Below are 18,237 nucleotides of genomic sequence, written 5' to 3' on the forward strand. Positions count from 1 at the left end.
ATGATGAAGTGGATTTTAAATGACTTTTTAAAGACGTATTATTAACACTCACTAATCACACAAAGTGCAAGGACAGAGATCCATGTGGGAATAATAAAAGAGTCTATAATATCGCCATTAAAAAAAAGTGACCCAATAAAATGATTTCTGAAGCTGGAATTTTAAGGTTTTAAGTTGTTTTTTTATGGGTGAAAATGTCTCGTTGATGCCATTGGCCAGACAAAAGCTACAAAAACTGGACTAATCATATTACACATGGGATGGACTACAGCAGCAGAAGACACAGGTGTCCCCTGTACCTAATTAAGTGGCTGTTGAGTGCAAATCATATGTAAATATGCACAAACCTGTATAAAGATACTCTATAGGTGCTAAAGTGGAATGATGGGCCCACCTGTGTGTGTGTGAGTTACCTCCAGGCTGGTTCAGTCAAACCCTGGACTGGAATTCAAGTCGACCACAGAACGGGGGGGGATTTCCACGTGCCTCTCACTCGTCTTGTGTGGAACATAAAACTGTGCGTCATCCTGCTGCTGCATCCGCCCGGTGAACCTCACTTCCTCATGGCTATGGGGCAAAAACCGCTCAGCTGGCAATGAAGTCATGTTTGACTCACACTTCAGGTAAAAAAAAAAAAAAGCTTTATCAATTTATATCATTATGCAGTCTGGCTTTGAAGTTAAGGCTGGACTTCACTGCCACCCAGTGGTAACAACAAAGATGGTAATTAAGGAGGAGAGGGGTTATATTAGGATTATGATAATTAGGGGAAAAACCAAGAATCCTGCTCTTCTTTTGTATCATCTTCACCTAATATGCGTCAGCTGTGACCGGCAGCTGTTAAACGTTTGGCCGCGCATCTTTAAAACATCTTCAAACCATGAGAAGTTAAGCAGGCTGGAAATTTACAGAAGCACCACATGACAGCAAATCAATGAGCACTTAACTGGCGACAGACGGGAAATACGGCATATTAAAAGGCAATGTGGCACAAAAAGAGGCATTATTGTTTTTCACATTGTCCTGTTTTTGAGACATGAAGTAGCTGTTTCATATCAATATGTATAATAATAACCACCTTTCAGTGACTGTACTTTCCTCAGGTTCACTCAGCTCAACTGTGATAAACCACATGACCATTTATCAGACACAACATTGAAAATGTGCAGCAACATGTGTGACAATAAAGAAAAAGCAATTTCGGAGCTTTTACTTTGCGTCCAAAAAAGCGTGAGATGTGACCCAATATTATGAGGTAACTGATGTAGTTAGCAGTTAAACGATCACATTTGTTGCCAAATATGACTCTGTGATTGTTTGTGATCCAACAAAAGCTGCAAGTGAAACACACTCAGAATTAAAGGCTCAGTGTGTAACGTTTAGATGAATTTGAAGGTGATTTTAAGTCACCTGATTGTATGGATCGCTGTTTTTCATAACCCCAGAATGAGCCTTTTACATTTATTTGAGGAGCTGGGTCAGCTTTACAGAGACAGCCATTTTGGAGCGCCATGTTTTTACAGGGGCCACACAGTGGTTAGCACTCTTGCTTTTGCAGCTTTGAGCCCCAGTTGGAACAAGGACCTTTTTGCATGGAGGTCACATGTTCTCCCTGTGAGTGTGTGGGTTTTCTCCCACTGTCCAAAAACATGCAATACGGGGATTAGGTACATTGGACACTCTGAACTGACCTGGTTGTTTGTCTGTATGTGGCTCTGTGATGGACTGGCTGTCTGTGACAAGAGACAAGCTTAACGTCTTTTGAGTTTTGATGCCAACTGAAAGCTACATAGACTTGCTATATTTAATACACTGTACCTTTAAAATTGAAGAACAAGACAAGATTTCTGATTGTTTCAGCTTCTTAAATGTGAATATTTTCTTCATTTCTTTTCTCCACATAAAGAAATCATTAAAAGTGAATCATTTTGGTCAAAAACAAGACTTTCGAGAACGTCACCATTTCCAGGTTTGACAAACACTGATCAACATTTAATGGACCAAACGATTACTCGATTAATTGAGAAAATAACAGACAGGTTAATTGTTTATGAAAATAATCGTTAGTTGCAGCTCTATTTCAGTGTGAGACGGTCAATATTTCGATGATCAGCCAACGTCCTCACGATGCACGGGTCAAACGACTGAAGGTAACGAGCCGCAAACATAAACCAGGTTAATAAAGATCACAATCATTCCCCTTATTTTAATTTCACATGGACACATATTTCATCACTGGCTTCACAAATGACTGAGTACAGAATGAAAGGAAGACAAAGTAAAGATAAAGAAAAGTGGAACAAATTTACACTCAACACTAAACTAAACTAAAATACCAACAAATACACAATTCCAAAAAAAAAAAACAACAGATCCAAGCTGCAAAGCCAGCTGAGCGAGGGCGGATTGAGCATAGACTTATAAAACAGAATTCTTCAGCTGCCATATTTGTGAATAAAAGCAAGAGTTTTATCAACAAGAAAAGAAATTTAGTATTAAAATCATAAAATTGTGTTTGTGTGAGCAAAAGCTATAGCACTGAAAATCTGCTTTTACACCATCACCACAAAATAACAGAAATATTCACAAACTCATCATCAGATTTAGGTCAATTCATTAACAGGGCTGAAGTATAGTAAAGTTCACACCTAAGGAATTCCAAATATCCTTTACAGACAACGGGGATGGCTGAAGGGAATCATGTGATTGGTTAAGGATGGCAACCACCTGCCAGCATTTGGCTCATAAAAAGCATTATACAGGATCATAAACACATTATAAGCACCGCAGTGCCTGCTCTGTGTCATGATATACACCAGTACGGACAATTACTAGACTGAGCGCTTTATGAGGTTCTTGTAAACATTATTTCGTGACTAATGTCGTTATACACGCGCGTGTGTTTGTGTGTGTATAACTTACGGTTACGTTGTAATAAATACGACACAGAGTGTGTTTTTTTTTGTGAATTGGATTACACTTTAATACAACGCTCATCAGTGCCAACTCGTAAATGTATTCCTGGGGCTTGTTAACAGTCCATTTGGTGGTGTTTTTTTTTAACTTTATGCATGTAACGATACTTGAAAGAGAGAGAGAAAAAAAAACTAGTTAGAGGAGACATCTGTGTTGGTTTTATTGAGCCCGTAATATTCTTTAAGCGTTTTTTTCCCACAGATTTTTGTTCTTTAAGCTGTAATCGGTGTCATCCACACACTCAGATGGGAACGGGCTTGATATTAATTAGCATTTCCCGAAGTAAATCTACTCGTGTGTAACGTCTGCGAGGTTCTTCAAGTTAATGCTTATGTAACAAGACGTCAGTTAAAAGATGGTTGAAAGTGTGAAATAAAGTCAATAAGAACGAGCATACCTTCGATGTATGCATCGGAGGCGAGGGCCAAAATAAAACTGCAAAATATAACCATAATAATTAAGACCCACAGAGACCTCGCCAAGTTTGAAGATGATCGGACCAAAGCTCTACGACAAGTTTGTTCAAATACCATGGTGCCACGTACGATAAACCTGGATAAAGTTTTTGGGGTCCGTTTTAAGCCCCTCATACATATATACATATACATATATAAGGAAGATTCACTCATAATACAAGTAGGGATGCACGATATATATCGGGAGAGTTTGGGCCAATAACCGATATACAGTTTTTCCTACACCCAAAGGCAGTGGTCATTTCTTCTCTTCTGTAGTGAAATGAACTAAATCTTTTGCAAACAAGTCCTCGCAGATGAAGATGTAAAATGATTTCATGGTGCAAAACAAATAAACATAAGAGAAAATAATAGTTGTTCAGGGCACAGGTACAGAAGTGTAGGAAGCCACTACCGTGCATCCCTGAATAATATCACAGACACACACATAAATGTAGCAGATGACACTAGATTGAGTTCTGTGGTCCATTTCCTGTTCGAGGTCGTGTTTGTCGGACAAGCATTTTTTTTTTTTGGTTTGCGAGAAAATGTGCGGCAACGTAAAAAAAAAAGAAAAAAAAAAAGAGGCAAAGTTACGGAAGTGAACGAGAGGCACTGCTACATTCATGTGTGTGTGAGAGCGACTGTGCCCTGACACTGACCTCATCCCATCAAAGTTTTCCTGTAAAAACAATGACTAGTTTTATCAAGTGATTCTATCTCATCTATCCATCCTTCTTAATAATTAAAACAAGTTTTCAAATTTCTCAGCTTCTTAAATGTCATTCACTTCTAGTTTCTTTGCTCCACATAATAGAGAAAACATTAAAACTGAAAGGTTTGCTTTGTGGACAAAACAAGACATTTGAGAAAATCATTATTTTAAGGACCAAACAATTATAAAACAAAAAGAATCATCAATTACTTGATTCATTGATTATTAACTAAAAAATGAATTGATTTTAATGGAATTAAAACACATTTGCTGATTTCTCAGCTTCTTAAAATGAGAATATTTTCTGGTTTGTTTGATCCATAAAAGAAAGAAATCATTAAAACTGAAATCATTTTGGGTTTGTGGACGAAACATCGTTTGAAAAACACTGATCACCGTTTTCTGGACCAAACGATTACTCGATGAATCGATGAAGACGTGGTTAGTCGCAGCCCGAGTACAACTGTCATGTTGCTTGACTGATTCTTTTACATATACTGTATGTGTAGAGTAATTACTCCAGGCAAATTAACAGAACAATATGTCAGCATGGCTACAAGCTAAAATAAAAGGTTTGTAAAACCAGACAGAACTAAAAAAAAAATCTGAAAAACACTGTGGAGTAAAAACATGATGCCACAGAATCGTCCCCTCGTATCGGCGCTCTTTAACTATTCCCGTGTACACGGCTCAAATTCACACATAAATGGGACTGTGATTCATATCAGTTTACGACAGAGATATTTAAAGGCACATTCTGCAATATCTCCTATTGCATTATCGACCGAGTGAGGAGACGTGGCGTCTCGGAGGCAAAGCACCTGAACCGGACCGGGCTCACAACATGCACCACCTGCAGGCGGAGAACGTCGATATGAAGACATGCAGAGCTGCCGTCTACAGGCGAGGACAAAGCCTTTTTTATACCACGTGCATGCATTACTATACGACATGCAGTCACTGAGTGTTCTGCCTACTGTTTTCATTTTATAGCTGCTGTTAAAAAGACATTTAAGTTGCCATTAAGTAACCGCCTGTGTCGGACCTGGACGTTTTTAGCATAAAGGAAATATACTAATATGGTTTTCAGCATCTGTTAAATGTTTTTATTGTATTTTGGGTTTTTTTGGGGTTTTTTTCCTCTTCATTGCTGTGAAATAAGGACTGAGGATGTCACACTTTAGCCGTGTTTCCACTGAGTGGAACAGTTCAGTTTGGTTCAGCCCCATCTGTTCCATTCTTTGGCATCCTTCCCTTGGGGTACCAGAGTAAAGTGGTACGGTAAGGTAAGCTTTACCACTCCAAACTGTACCGTACTGTACCAAACTGAACAATAATAGAAACACGGCACATGTTAAACCACGTGAGGCAAATTGTGATTAGAAAGAATCTTTTAAACAAAATTTGATTTGACTTTTTTTGAAGGTGTGTCGGAGAACAAAGTCATGTTTGTATGTTCTGTGCTTTAAAAATGTATCAGTATCATAAATCGCAGCTGGAGATGCACCAAAAACTGACCGAAGGAATTTTAACACCGAAACAGGACGTTGTGAGGACGCATGTGAAAACTGCGTCCAGCACGCACACCTGTCCATTCCCACTAAGTCTGTCCAAGATCAGAGTGGAATGCCAATAAAAACAGTTCCAACAAGACACAAGTACATGGTGGAACAGCATACAGCGCAGATTATCAAATCCCCGCGACATTCACTCGGATCCTCTGCACTTCATCACGACCGTACTCGATCCTCATCGTCATACAGATCATTACTTGGATGAGGGATAAAGCAGCGTGTAGAGAAATGATCCATGCTGCGTTTGATATGGAGCGCAGGAGCAGTGCATCTGTCTGCACCTGATGAGGAGCATGCATGTTCGATGAGATCCTCCTGAATATTTTCATAGATTCTTAATTGATTTATTCTTTGAGGCATGAATATTAATCTATACTCATAATATACTATAAATAAATAATGTACTATAATTGCAATGCCTTGATTTTCGGTTTCAGTTTTCGGCCAATAACTTTGATTTCGGTGCATCCCTAACTGAAGTCTTTACAGCCAGCAGGTGGCAAATGTGTTAAAAGTGCAGAAAACTAGGAAAAACAAACATCTACACTTCCTAATGTTCTCCGTTCCTGCAGGTGGTGCAGATTGTTGGCGTGCGATGACGTCGACAGCTCATGAGCGCTTTGCATCTAAAAAAATGACGATGACACCTGAATAATTGACGGCTGCCTCGGCGCTCCGGCCTTTTGCGATCACAGTTAGCAGTGACGACGCAACAGGGCCGAGCAAGGAAATCTCGCTGACTGTGCCTTTAAACGTCCCGCAGGATGCAGAAACATACAAATGCGTCACGGTGCGAGGTTCGTGTTACTTCTTCATGGTCTTCAGTGTTTGTAGAAAACTCCAGAGGTCCTTGATCACCTGAGGGAGGGAGGGTATGCAGAGAGGAGTGAGGGGTGGCAACAGAGTAACAGGGGAAAAGGAGAGAGAAATTATAAATCACCCAAATGAAGTGCGATGCAGCATGAGACATATTGAGACTCACTTTTACTACAACGTGCTTTTGTGCGTCTCGCCTGTGGGAACGCTGAGTTTAGACGGGGCTGCTGGGGAGCGACGAGGGGTTGGGTGGGGGCAGCAGTGCATACCAGAGTATATGACTAGGTGCTCCAGGTCTGACAGATCTCAGCCTTGGCTGATGAAACCAAAGCACTTCCACAGATGTTTCTACACACTGGGATCAACAAGCTCTCCCCACCTCCCGCCCCCACTGTTTAACTCGTCCACCCGAGCCCTCACTGAGCTCTGAAGAGATTTCACCTGCTCTTGTAATTGTTCACTTCACATTTTAACACTGCGATGGCGTCACAGACGCACGTTAAAGTGAAAAAACTTCCCCATTACTGATCATCTGAAGCTACAGGACTTCTTTTGGGGAGATTAATTTGTGCCCTGCAAAACAAACGTGCAGGAGCCGTTGTTTATCTTCAGAGATGACAAGCAGTATTAGAAAAGATTGAAGTCCTGCATTTAGAAAGACCCTGTGTGTTGGGGTTTGGTCAAAGGCCTTGAATGTGAAAGAGGCTGGTACCATCCACATACCACCGTCCCTTCATTAAGGCTACAAAAGACACACACTTCAGTAAATCACCAAGAAAGAGTTCGCCTTGGCAGGTGTACTCCCATTCCATCTCGAAAGAGCCCGCAGACACAAAATGAATATAATTCAAAGGAGAACACACTGTGCTGGAGAGACTTTGGAGGCCGACTGGACAGTGTGAGGTCAATGAGGACAGCGCGGGAACAACAATGCATTCCTGGTATCCATCATGGAAAAGAGCTTTTTTAAAGCTTTTAATGGTAAAGGTGGACGTTAATGTGATTAGTGACACCAGGAGACGTGTTCCCAGGCTCAGTGTTTGTAAAATTCAATGCATCATTTAGATCATGTGACGTCATGGGCTGTACAAAGGATGTAGAACAACACTTATCTTAAAGTTGCAGCCTTTGTGACTCTTTTAATGTGTCAATGTTTCAGACTGCAATTTTCAAAACAATCAATTCTTCACACCGAACCGATAAAGCAATATTTAAAGTGACAATTTGTCTGAAATCTGCGACGGACACAGATGTTTTATTCTTTTTCTTTGTGTTGTTTTTCTCTTGCAATCTCGTTACATTATCTTTGAATAATCCCAACTTCCTTCATATGAATAAAGGTTTTAGAAGAAGTGAGTAACCTGGATAAATATGTGTGCGTTAAAAGGCAAAGTTTAGCAGGATGTTTATGTAAACTGCTCATGTAGGTAACGTACGTGTTAAAACATAAGACTCGTCTTTACTTACGCTCTTGTCTGTGACTTTATAAGAACTCTTGACGAAATTCTCAAACTTCTGCTCCGTCTTCGGTAGAGACTTCCCCTGACAAACGAGGGACATTAAATCATCAGCTTAACCGGGCATCGGACGTTCAATTAAAGAGTGGTAATTTGCAAAGCGGGATGACAGCCTCACCTCCTTTGCGGTCGTCGACAACTTGCTCTTAATCTCAGCCAGCGAGAGGGATTTGGACGAGCCGGCCTGGGGTTTGTCTTTTCCTGGGGCAGGTATCTTGGGAAATATATCAGCCAGATAAGAAACACTGATTGATGCGTCAAATAGAGAGAGATTTATAGAGTTGTAGATACAGAGATAGCTCCGTATTATTTCCTCCTCTACAATCCCGCCCCCTCTTTACTTTTCTGTGTTCTAATTTGACCTCGACAACAAAATCCTGCTAAATGGAACTTATTGGTGATGATTTCAGACAAGCGTTTAGTCTAGTATGTGTTTATAGGTTTGGCGTGGGCAACCAGCTGGGTTAAGATAAAAGCAATAAAAAAAAGAACAATTACACATCTTTTTTTGTTGTTGTTTAACAAATACATCAGGAACAAATTGTGTGTGTTTTTTTATTGTTTGCATGCAGGAGAGGGAAAGCCCAGACTCTCCGATGAGCAACAAAGATTCTTTGTCAAATGGGTTTTTCCACTGAAGGTAAATCCTCACGAAAACTAAATGGGAAAAGGTGAAAGTGCAGATGTTCTTGTGAATGGAGAAAATTTATCAGTTTGATCAATCTCATGCCCCCTGACAAGGAAATATGACACATTTTGGAAACACGGAAAACATAATTTCACCCATTATTACGTGTTTGTTAAAAAACCAACAACGTGAGCACTGAACCGGCTACAGCTACAGCTGTGTCCAGACCCGGGCAGCACAGGTCCTCAATTAGGAAGTGTGTGAATGTGACACAACAGCACTCACACACCAGCCATAGGCCCGTGACTGCACATGTTACACAAGCCGCGGAGCTTGTCTCTACATGCAAAGCCAGTGTGGAATCCAGTGAAATTGCAGGGTTCATTGATAGACAGAGACGACGTGAGGAGCAACTCATAGAACAACTTTTTACCAATCAAGTCGAAACTGTATGTCGGCTTGGTTCTGGTCCATGAATTGAAAACACTACATTACTATACTCAGGGTCTTTATTTCCACCAAATTGAATTATAAAAAGATTTGGATATCATTCAGGTTTAAGCTATTTTCATACGTCTCCATTTTGATGATCATTATCCTTGTTTAAAGCTGCTGTCAACGATGTCATCTTTTGGCTAAGCTTTGGCGAACTAACATTCAGAATAGTGACAGTTGACAGAATGTAGAGCTATTTTAAGAAAGAAAATAACAAAAAAATAGCCACAAATCGTACCGTCCATTAAATGTATGCCCTTGCAAAGCATGCCCATCATATCACACACACACACACACACTGCACATGGCCTTGGAACGAGGCAGAGAAGATGTAGATGTGCAGCAGGTCAAAATGTTGCATAAAGACAGATAAAAACCATGTTTCTTGACAAACTCTCTGTTTCTACTACCACAAGAACTGGTTCTCATTTAGAAATTCTACAAAACCAAAGTCCCTTCAGCAACTTCTGGCTTCAGAGAACAGGGTAATAGTTAAAAACAGGTGCAATGATCTTAAGAGAATAAATGACCTCTCTAGTTTTAAAAAAATGCAATAATATGTCCCTGTCCCTAAGAGAGCTGCATTTTATAGCACAGATCAAAAGGTATAAAGTGAAAAAACCTTTGACACACATGCCACACTACAAAAAGAGAGCACATAAGCTGCTGGCTGCTGGCCAGACAAATGCAGTGCGCATTTATTATTTACGGGCAGCTCTCTACTTCCACAGCTGTGGACCTGAAACAGCTGATAAACACACAAAGCAAGCAAGCTTTTTCATCTGGGCCAGACACTGATTACAGATGCCACGAGACATGGAACTTAATCACAAGCACGCTATCATTTGATGCAATCTCGCGTCTCCAATCCAGTGCAAACACATGGTTGTGACACCTTTGCTCATCAGCTCTGTCTGGGACGGTAATTATCATTTTGTTGGAACATGAGCTTCGGGGGGGAAGAACCTCCAGGTCACTGGGAACTGGAACTCTAATCCGATGACTGTATACTTAACACGGGTTGGTGTTTCGGACATTTCTCATGCATAAAAACCAGTGAGGTGACAGCTACGAGCAAATAAATGTCCACTAACAATGTAAGCACCTGCTGCAACACATGTCAATCAGTCGTTAAAACAATGACTCAGCCTCGTTTTAGGATAAGCCTGAGTGAAGTGGTTAACAACTTTACGACTGTGACGTGTGCTCGAAGGCATCGGCTCCTCCAAACCCATCAATCACACGACACCAGCTGCAAGATAAAGTTACTTCAGATTAGCACGACTCGAGTTAGCTGGTTCTCATGACGGGCCGCACGCTGGGCTGAGAGAGGTGAGAACTGCGGCCCTGGCAACAGATCCGACAAGAAAAATCATCTAATGACCAGTCACCTGCGTTTAGGAGAGGGAGAAAAAAAAAAACAGACAGCCACGCTCGCGTCTTCGCTCCTCTGGGGCATCTGGAAGCACAAGCTGCACCAGACATCAAACGCTAGTAATGAGGGCAATTGGGAGAAGGTGTGTCCAGGAAGTGAGGGGTGTGAAGAGGTTGTAGAGAGGGAACAGTTGTCGTGGAGAAGTGGAGACTGGACAGCGGCAGTCGAAGCATCGCGGGCAGGACGGTTTTAGTGATGTGGGTGACCAGCGGCAAATCCCCAGAGCCATTGAGTTACCTCTGGGGCTTTAGGAGTTACAACCCTGTGACTTGATGTTTGATAAACACAGATTTCTATCAAGGCGGGAAATGACGTGCGTGCACTCGCTTCACACTTCAAACTTATACTGTATACTTGCAGAGAAGCTCGCCAGATTGTATTCCCTGAGCACTACTTGTAACTACAATAGGTTGCGAGCCATCAAAGGTGGCTGCAACTCAAGGCGGTGGGGGTCAGGCCACAGGGTCACAGGTTTAAACCTTGCCCCAGGGAACACGGTTAGAGGTCAGGTGTGTTTGCTTAAAGAGAGGCAGAGTTCAAGCAGTGGGGTTGTGAGAGGCGGCCGTCCGAGACATTCCGTCCAAGAAATTAACTATCAGGTTGAGTTAATTGCAACGTGCATTTATTGCATTCCTTGGGGTTTAAAAAGGGAGAATGATCCACACAATTTGTTCCTTTGTTTGGTCCAATTTCAATGGTTAAGGCCAATTAATCCACACAATTACCACAGGTCACTGAAACAATGAGTCGTTCCGGACTCAGGTAAGCAAAACGATTTCACACAAAAAGTTGCTAATTCACTGTTTAAATTGGGAACCAAAATGTATTTGTTTAAACGTGTGTTATATAAAAGTTACTTCTAGAGAAATTAGACCTTTATTGTGCTTCATACATAATCAATAACAATACTCATTTAAAAGAAGTATGAAGGACAAAGGAAAAAACTGTGTTTTAAGTCAAACCTTGATTCCTATTCTCCAGTCTTGTGACGGTCAACCACTTAATTCACTAACAACAAACCATGAGTTAGCAGAGCTGTACAGGTCACACACACACAGTCATACCTGAGTCTGTGGTCTGACCGCAGATCCCGATGCTTTTCCCGCAGGACCGTTCTGTTTGACGGGGGTTTTGTTGGACTTCTTTGCCGGAGACTCTCGACTCTGACGAAGCAAAGACAAGAACAATTAATGAGACGTCTGCAGAGTTAGAAACGTGAAGTTCTTTGCAGAACATGCTCATAATACTGCTACTAAATGAGCACATGTGAGTGTTAATACTTCATGAAAAAGGGTTTTGACTAAGAATGAAGGCGCTGCTAAAAATGGTCCACTTTCCTTGAGATATTATGGTGTGTATCACAATAACGCCACCTCTCTGGGGCTCTGGTGGAGCTGTCATGTTGTTTTGAAAACTCCCATATCAAAGCACTAATTACCAGGCCTTTTTTTTTTTATAGCTGACAAATTATAATTGGCATTTGAACGTAATGTGAACCACATTTGTTGAAGTGTTTGCATTTGTGGTTGATTTTCTTCAAAGTCTTTTGCCATGAGGTGCTCACATCACGCTCGCTCACCCCGCAACATCATAATTATATAAATACTGCACATGCACACTCCTTTTTAGAAGCACTTTACAACGGCGAGGAGAACGGCAGACAGGCATCATAAAACTTGAAGGGTAGTTGCAGAACTAACTCTTAAGAATAAATAATTCATTCAAGTATCACACGAACAAAAAAGAGACTTAAATGGGACAGAAACAAGAAAAACTGAAACTATCTCCACGCACAATTACTTTACAAAATTTCTCACCGATGAGACACTTGGTACTCAGTAAGTTGCCATTGTTCATCTCCATATTGGAGGCCTTGCTGTCAGGTTTCCATTGCTCTCAGGCACCTGTGTAATTACCCTGTAATAGCCAAGGCAAGTACCTGCATTTCCTGAGCATCAGCCCTCACCTTGCAATCACTGCTATTCACCTTGGAATGAGTTGGAAGTGTAATTGCCTGCGCTGACATAACTGCAACAAGGCAATTACACGTGTAATGTCCTGGAGCAACGGTAACACAAGACGCTGGACGGCTGGGTTGTTCGGGAGGCCTTTTTAAGCATTTTTAACAGAGGATTTTCGGGACACTGTTCCTCTTCTGTCACTTTCCCTCCCTCATAAAGACAGCAGAGTGTGTGATAGCGTTTTTGCTCAACACAGCAGACAGATCTGGGCGTCCCCAGTGGCGGATGAACATTATTCTTACATGTTTTTTGGTCACGCAATAACGCAGCTCCTTTGTGCTGTAAATCAAGTCCTCATTTTTTCCCCATGTAATTGATCCCAGAGGACGAGAGAATAATAACACTTGTAGGGGACCAATATAAACGCAGATGGCGTTGCCGATCGCTTGAAATCGCTGGATGAATTTAAGCATAAAAGTTTCCTATTTCGGGCTTTAAATGAGTTTGTTTCCAGGTGTGACAAAAATTCAGGAAAATGTGACACAGCTTCTGCAAGAGACCAGTTCAAATGTCACGGTATTGTCTTTTCTGGTCTATGGTTCGTGTTTGGATGAAAATAGGACGGGAGAAGTTCAGAGGTAGGAGGATTTGCGACATCATCAGCCTTTAATGTGGCGTCGTCGGGCTGGGTGGCTTCTGGTCACATGATGACTCAGCATGTGCCCACGTTGTGCTACTACCTAAATTTTTTTTAAAAGGTTAGTTTTGGTCAAATGTCACTCACATTACAGTCAACATGACAGCTGTATAGAAGGTGTAGTGGTCTTAAGACTCTGTAATGGAGCACTCTAGCGCAATCAAATAAATGTCAATTTGTGCGTCTAAAACCCCCTCAAATATGTCCACTAAATAAAGATATTCTGTAAACTGTCACAGAAAAGCAATGTAACTATTTACATATGAGAAGCTGCAATAACAGAACACATTTTTATTAACAGACAAACACACTTACGAAATAGTTTAGGAGATTAATTGAGCAGTCGATTGCTATTTGATTAATTGTTGTTGCCCCGGGGCAGTTTGAGAGTTTCAGAATTGTAAATACACATTTATGTGTTTCTGGATTAAGTTTCTCTTGGCCCAGAAGAAAAAACAAAAAACACCTGTGGCTGAAAAAGTTCCCAGATTCCTGCGCACAGATCATGTTGCAGAAAGGCATCCTCGCTATCAAGGTAAAGCATTGCCACTTTTTTTTTTAAATCGTTGTGTTGTTCCCTCTGCCAACACTGGCACAGCGAGGCTGTTCTGTGGCCAAAAAAACATGATAATTGTACAATCTGAGATAATGACGTAAGATTGTCTTGTCCTGGCAATGCTGCCGCATCGCGATTCCAACATACAGAGTACAAATCACTCGTAGACCACACGCCTCGGGATCTTACTTTGAAACTGCGCAACACGAAGCAGAAAACAACGACCGATGTCACATCTCATTAATTAAATTATTATTAAAAAACATCACGTGTGATGAAGGGGTTAATTACGATAATCTTAAACTCGCTTGCTTGTGCTGTTATTTCATGTCTTTACTGAAGATAATATTCCATTTTATGATCCTGGTAGTCAATATAGATGTGAAAATGCATGTTTATTATTTACTACCTTCCCCCTGACACTATACAGTTACCGATTGTGGGACTAATAAAGGACTAACCTTATCTTTTCTATCAATATTCAGTGTTTGCATGACACATTTGTGATGCTAAGATAAACAAAAATGTAAAGGATTGTGACTGCGGAGACAGACCGGACAAAATATGGTGTCAAAGAGAAAAAGGTAAAGAAGGGGATTAAGGTCTTTGGGGGTGAGGGAGGCACAAGATGGAGGGATTGGAAGAGAAGACATGAGAATAAATCAACAGGTGACAGAAATGCTCAGCTGTCATCTGACCCTGAGGCGAGGATTCAGCGCTCACGTCGCAGGTATGTGCATCTGCCCTGCTTTGATCTTTTGCCTGGCACAGTTTACACTCGAATTGTGTTTCAAAGAAAAAAGAAGAAGAAATGGAGGACTTAAAATGAGGCAGAAACACACACACACACACGCTTGCTAGTGATTGTGGCAGCACGCAAAACAAGTGTTCAAAGGCAGAGGCCAGGTGCAACGCTGAAACGGCATGAGAGACGATAAAGAGGAGCAATCATATTAACAGTGGGATGACAGAGGGACAAAGATATGCAGGGTTACACACAAATGAGGCAAGATTTTTCCCACAACTGGTGTGTGTGTGTGTGTGTGTGTTTTTGTTACCTCTTCAGGACCTTTACTGGTACAAACATTGACCTTTTTAAGAACCAAACTCTGCTACTAATGGGGCCGAACCTCATAATTGTGGCTCTGGTTATGGCTACAGGTCAGATGTGAATTGTGGTTAGGTTGGTTAAGGTTAGTGATAACCCTTTGCAGCGTCCTGAGAAGAATATCTGCACAAACCCGTGTGTGTGTGTGTGTAAGTAGGATAACACAGTGCTTGTTGGTGAGACGGTGAGAATTCAAGCAGATTACAGAGGAGAAATCCGATCATTACGCCACACAGACCCTGTGTTTTACTCACACAAAACAGGTGGGTACATGAGCCAACAGGATGAAAAAGTTCCATGTTTTGTATCATACAAAAAAAAAAGGTGGACGGTCAGTGAGTGCAGGGAGGGGGCGGGGCCTGCCCGAGATGAAGTGCTGCAATAGGATACAGACTGTGGGGGTTTTTAAATGATGTGGTAGAAACATAAGGGGAGAGGACAGAGCTCAACAACACAGAGGAATTCCTTTTTCACATAACAAATGTGAGGCTAAGCCCGTGGCTACCCTGACACCTGGTGGACAACAGTGGATGAGAGACCGTACAAATGAGTAAATAAAACTACTAAAACTATAAAGTATGGTGTCATACGACAATGTTCACAGTTTGGTCTGAGCTGTGAAGAAAAGTGACAATACTGTAGAAAGATGATGGAAGTGTTTGATGATTTTCAGCTAAATAGAACTGATTCCATCTGTTTAATGAAGTATAAACTACAAAGTAAAGAGCAAATAAACAAACAACAGACAAGGATCACGAGTCCAGACCCATTTTGTAACTACAGATTTTGTTCATGGTCCAATGCACAGCAAGCATGTGCATATAGAGCATGTTCACATCCATCTTTCCAAGTTTAACAACAATAAAAGAAAGATAGAAATAAAGAAATAAAAGAATGTACGAGATGCAGGGATTAAATGGTTGTACTGGAGTGATTGGTATGAACCCTGTGAGCAGTGACATCAATTAATGAGAGTCAGCAAATAAAAGTGTTATGAGTTTCAGGCCCAGAGTCTATTTGAAACGTGTATCAGTGAAGAGGATTTAGACGTCATTAAAACCCAGTGTTTCTCTGTGATATTCAATGACACAACTCTTTGGTGTGTATGTTATACAGCTCCAGTCACCTATGAACTCTTTGGGGCTTTGGCGCTCAACAGATTTACCAACTTGTGGCTGTGGAGGGCGCTGTTGTACAGCAACAGCTACATTACAAACCTCTTCCATTTATAACCATTCAGTTATTTCCCCCCAATTTCTGGTTCAGAACAAGTCTTAGACAGATTCTTACTTTTTCAAACATCTTTCCGACTTTCTTCTGGGGCTTCGCAGCGTTGTCGTCACTGTCATCGTCTTCATCATCACTGTGGAGAGAGGAAAATACTGTTTTTAGAAGACAAATAACAATAAACAAATCTGAGTATAGATTTAAGTAGTGACTGAAATAATTTAGCAGAAAAAACATACTCTTCGTCATCTTCATCACTGTCTTCTTCATCGTCGTCATCAGAATCCATCTTTAGCTTTTTCTGCAAGAGTAATTCATCACAGTTTTGTCAGAGGCATCTTCAGAGTGACAACATGAGCTCAGACCCATCAAACTTCATTCTATCATGATTTTATCTGAAACTGAAATAAGTACAAACTCAAAAAGAACTGTGGGAGTAGGTAACTACCATTGGAGGCTTCTTCCCCGACATTAGGCTCGCAGGTCGTTTCACCGGTGACGAGTTGTTCTCCTCCTCTTCATCATCTGACTCCTTCACGCCTACAAAGCAAACACTGGTTACTGGCTGAACTTTTGTGGGGGTAAAATTGAGCCATTACTCGAGCTGTATTTGTCTGTAAGTATTTGTCTGTCATTATGGCAGAAGGAAAAACTGCTGCTCAAACACTCACTGACAAAGTGCTGCCCGCTGATGTGAACGGGTCCAGAGCCAGACTGGAGACGGAAGGTGACTGGAGGTGTGATCTCAAATCCACCTAAGCTCATCTGGACAAGAGAAGAGCAACAGTTATAACAACATTAATATTTACATTTGGTACAATTAAATAGTCAGTTATTAGTCCCTGAAACATTTCCCAGAGTGTCGTCAGTACTTACAGACGGCAGGACCGATGGCTTCAGGACAGCCAGTGGCACTTTGGTTGTTTTTCCATCATATGTGAGGCCCTCGACTTCCACTGTATGGAAGTTGTCTTCAGCCTCCGCTCCCAGACACACCTGCAACAGCAGCACAGCTCAATGTTTACAACGTAGAGCTGCAACTAAGTATTATTATCATAACTGTTTAATCAATCAATTATTTTCTCAATTAATCAAGTAATCGTTTGGTCCATAAAATGTCAGAAAATGCTGAAAAATATTGATCAGTGTTTCTCAAACATGGCGTTCTCAAATGTCTTGTTTTGTCCACAAAATATGAAAATACTCGCATATAAGAAGCTGACCAATCAGAAAACATGTTGTGATTTAATCCATTATCAAAATAGTTCACAAATCATTGTGAGCAATAGTAAGCGATAATTGTTTCAGCCCTAATCTCCACCTCATCCTAATAGCAAAGAAACTGTGACACTTCCAAATACAACACAATTCAAAACAAAAACATTCCAAAACCTTTGACACATTATAAATCACACACACACGATTAAAGGTGTTAAAAGTCCCATTTACTTCCCTGATAGTTGTGTGACTGTGCTGCATTAACTGTAGTATCGTAACCTCTGCTCTACTTCTAAAATTCACATGTTAAGAGAGAGTTTTTAACATTCATCCATCGACATGTCTACGTGCAGAGTCGAGTGTCTGCTAACTTACTGCTTTGAGTGACAGCTGCTGCTCCGTGTCATCGTCGTCGACGTCAACCCTGAACTCCCGTTTGTCCGATTTCAGGGTGCAACCTGAAGGAGGAAAAACACACACATGTGCACCGTGTAATTAACCTTATACTATCATCAACGTTAGACGGTAAAAAGCCTGATATTCTGGGTTTTACACTCTCGACCACAGATGTAAGCACGACAGTGTTTTGCTGAGCTAGCGAACAAAAGAGCTGAACTGGCGCCGAGTGTGGGCAGACATGTTCGCCGTCAGCTTCGCTCACTTCCCTCCGCCTTCAAATGTTAACTTGCAACACATACGTGACGATAAAGGTGCCAAAGTTGATTGTGCGACAGAATATTCTAGAGATTTTGTCCGAATAAGAGAGCTCACCAAACAAATACAACTGTGGTCTGCTCAAATCTGACGTATCGTCCTCCATCTTTGAAGTGGGCGGGCACACTTCCGGAACGCGCTTCGA

At 41.2% G+C, this 18,237-nt stretch overlaps 1 protein-coding gene across 2 annotated transcripts; it reads right to left on the reverse strand.

The window, feature by feature from the left end:
• Nucleotides 1–410: 410 nt before the first annotated feature.
• Nucleotides 411–18,237, reverse strand: npm1b (nucleophosmin 1b). Of its 2 annotated transcripts, none has more exons than XM_058649046.1 (11): nucleotides 18,150–18,237; nucleotides 17,754–17,836; nucleotides 17,037–17,156; nucleotides 16,832–16,925; nucleotides 16,609–16,700; nucleotides 16,400–16,461; nucleotides 16,224–16,296; nucleotides 11,676–11,774; nucleotides 8,172–8,267; nucleotides 8,004–8,078; nucleotides 411–617 (listed from the first exon to the last, which is right to left on the reverse strand). In XM_058649046.1, the coding sequence occupies exons 1-11, from the start codon at nucleotides 18,196–18,198 to the stop codon at nucleotides 426–428; spliced, it is 1,035 nt and encodes a 344-aa protein (XP_058505029.1). In that variant the 5' UTR covers nucleotides 18,199–18,237; the 3' UTR covers nucleotides 411–425. The 2 variants fall into 2 exon arrangements, with proteins under 2 accessions (XP_058505029.1, XP_058505030.1); XM_058649047.1 differs by lacking the exon at nucleotides 411–617 and adding an exon at nucleotides 1,959–6,578.

This window comes from Solea solea, chromosome 14 (assembly GCF_958295425.1).
Source record: "Solea solea chromosome 14, fSolSol10.1, whole genome shotgun sequence".
NCBI classification, from domain to species: Eukaryota; Metazoa; Chordata; class Actinopteri; order Pleuronectiformes; family Soleidae; genus Solea; species Solea solea.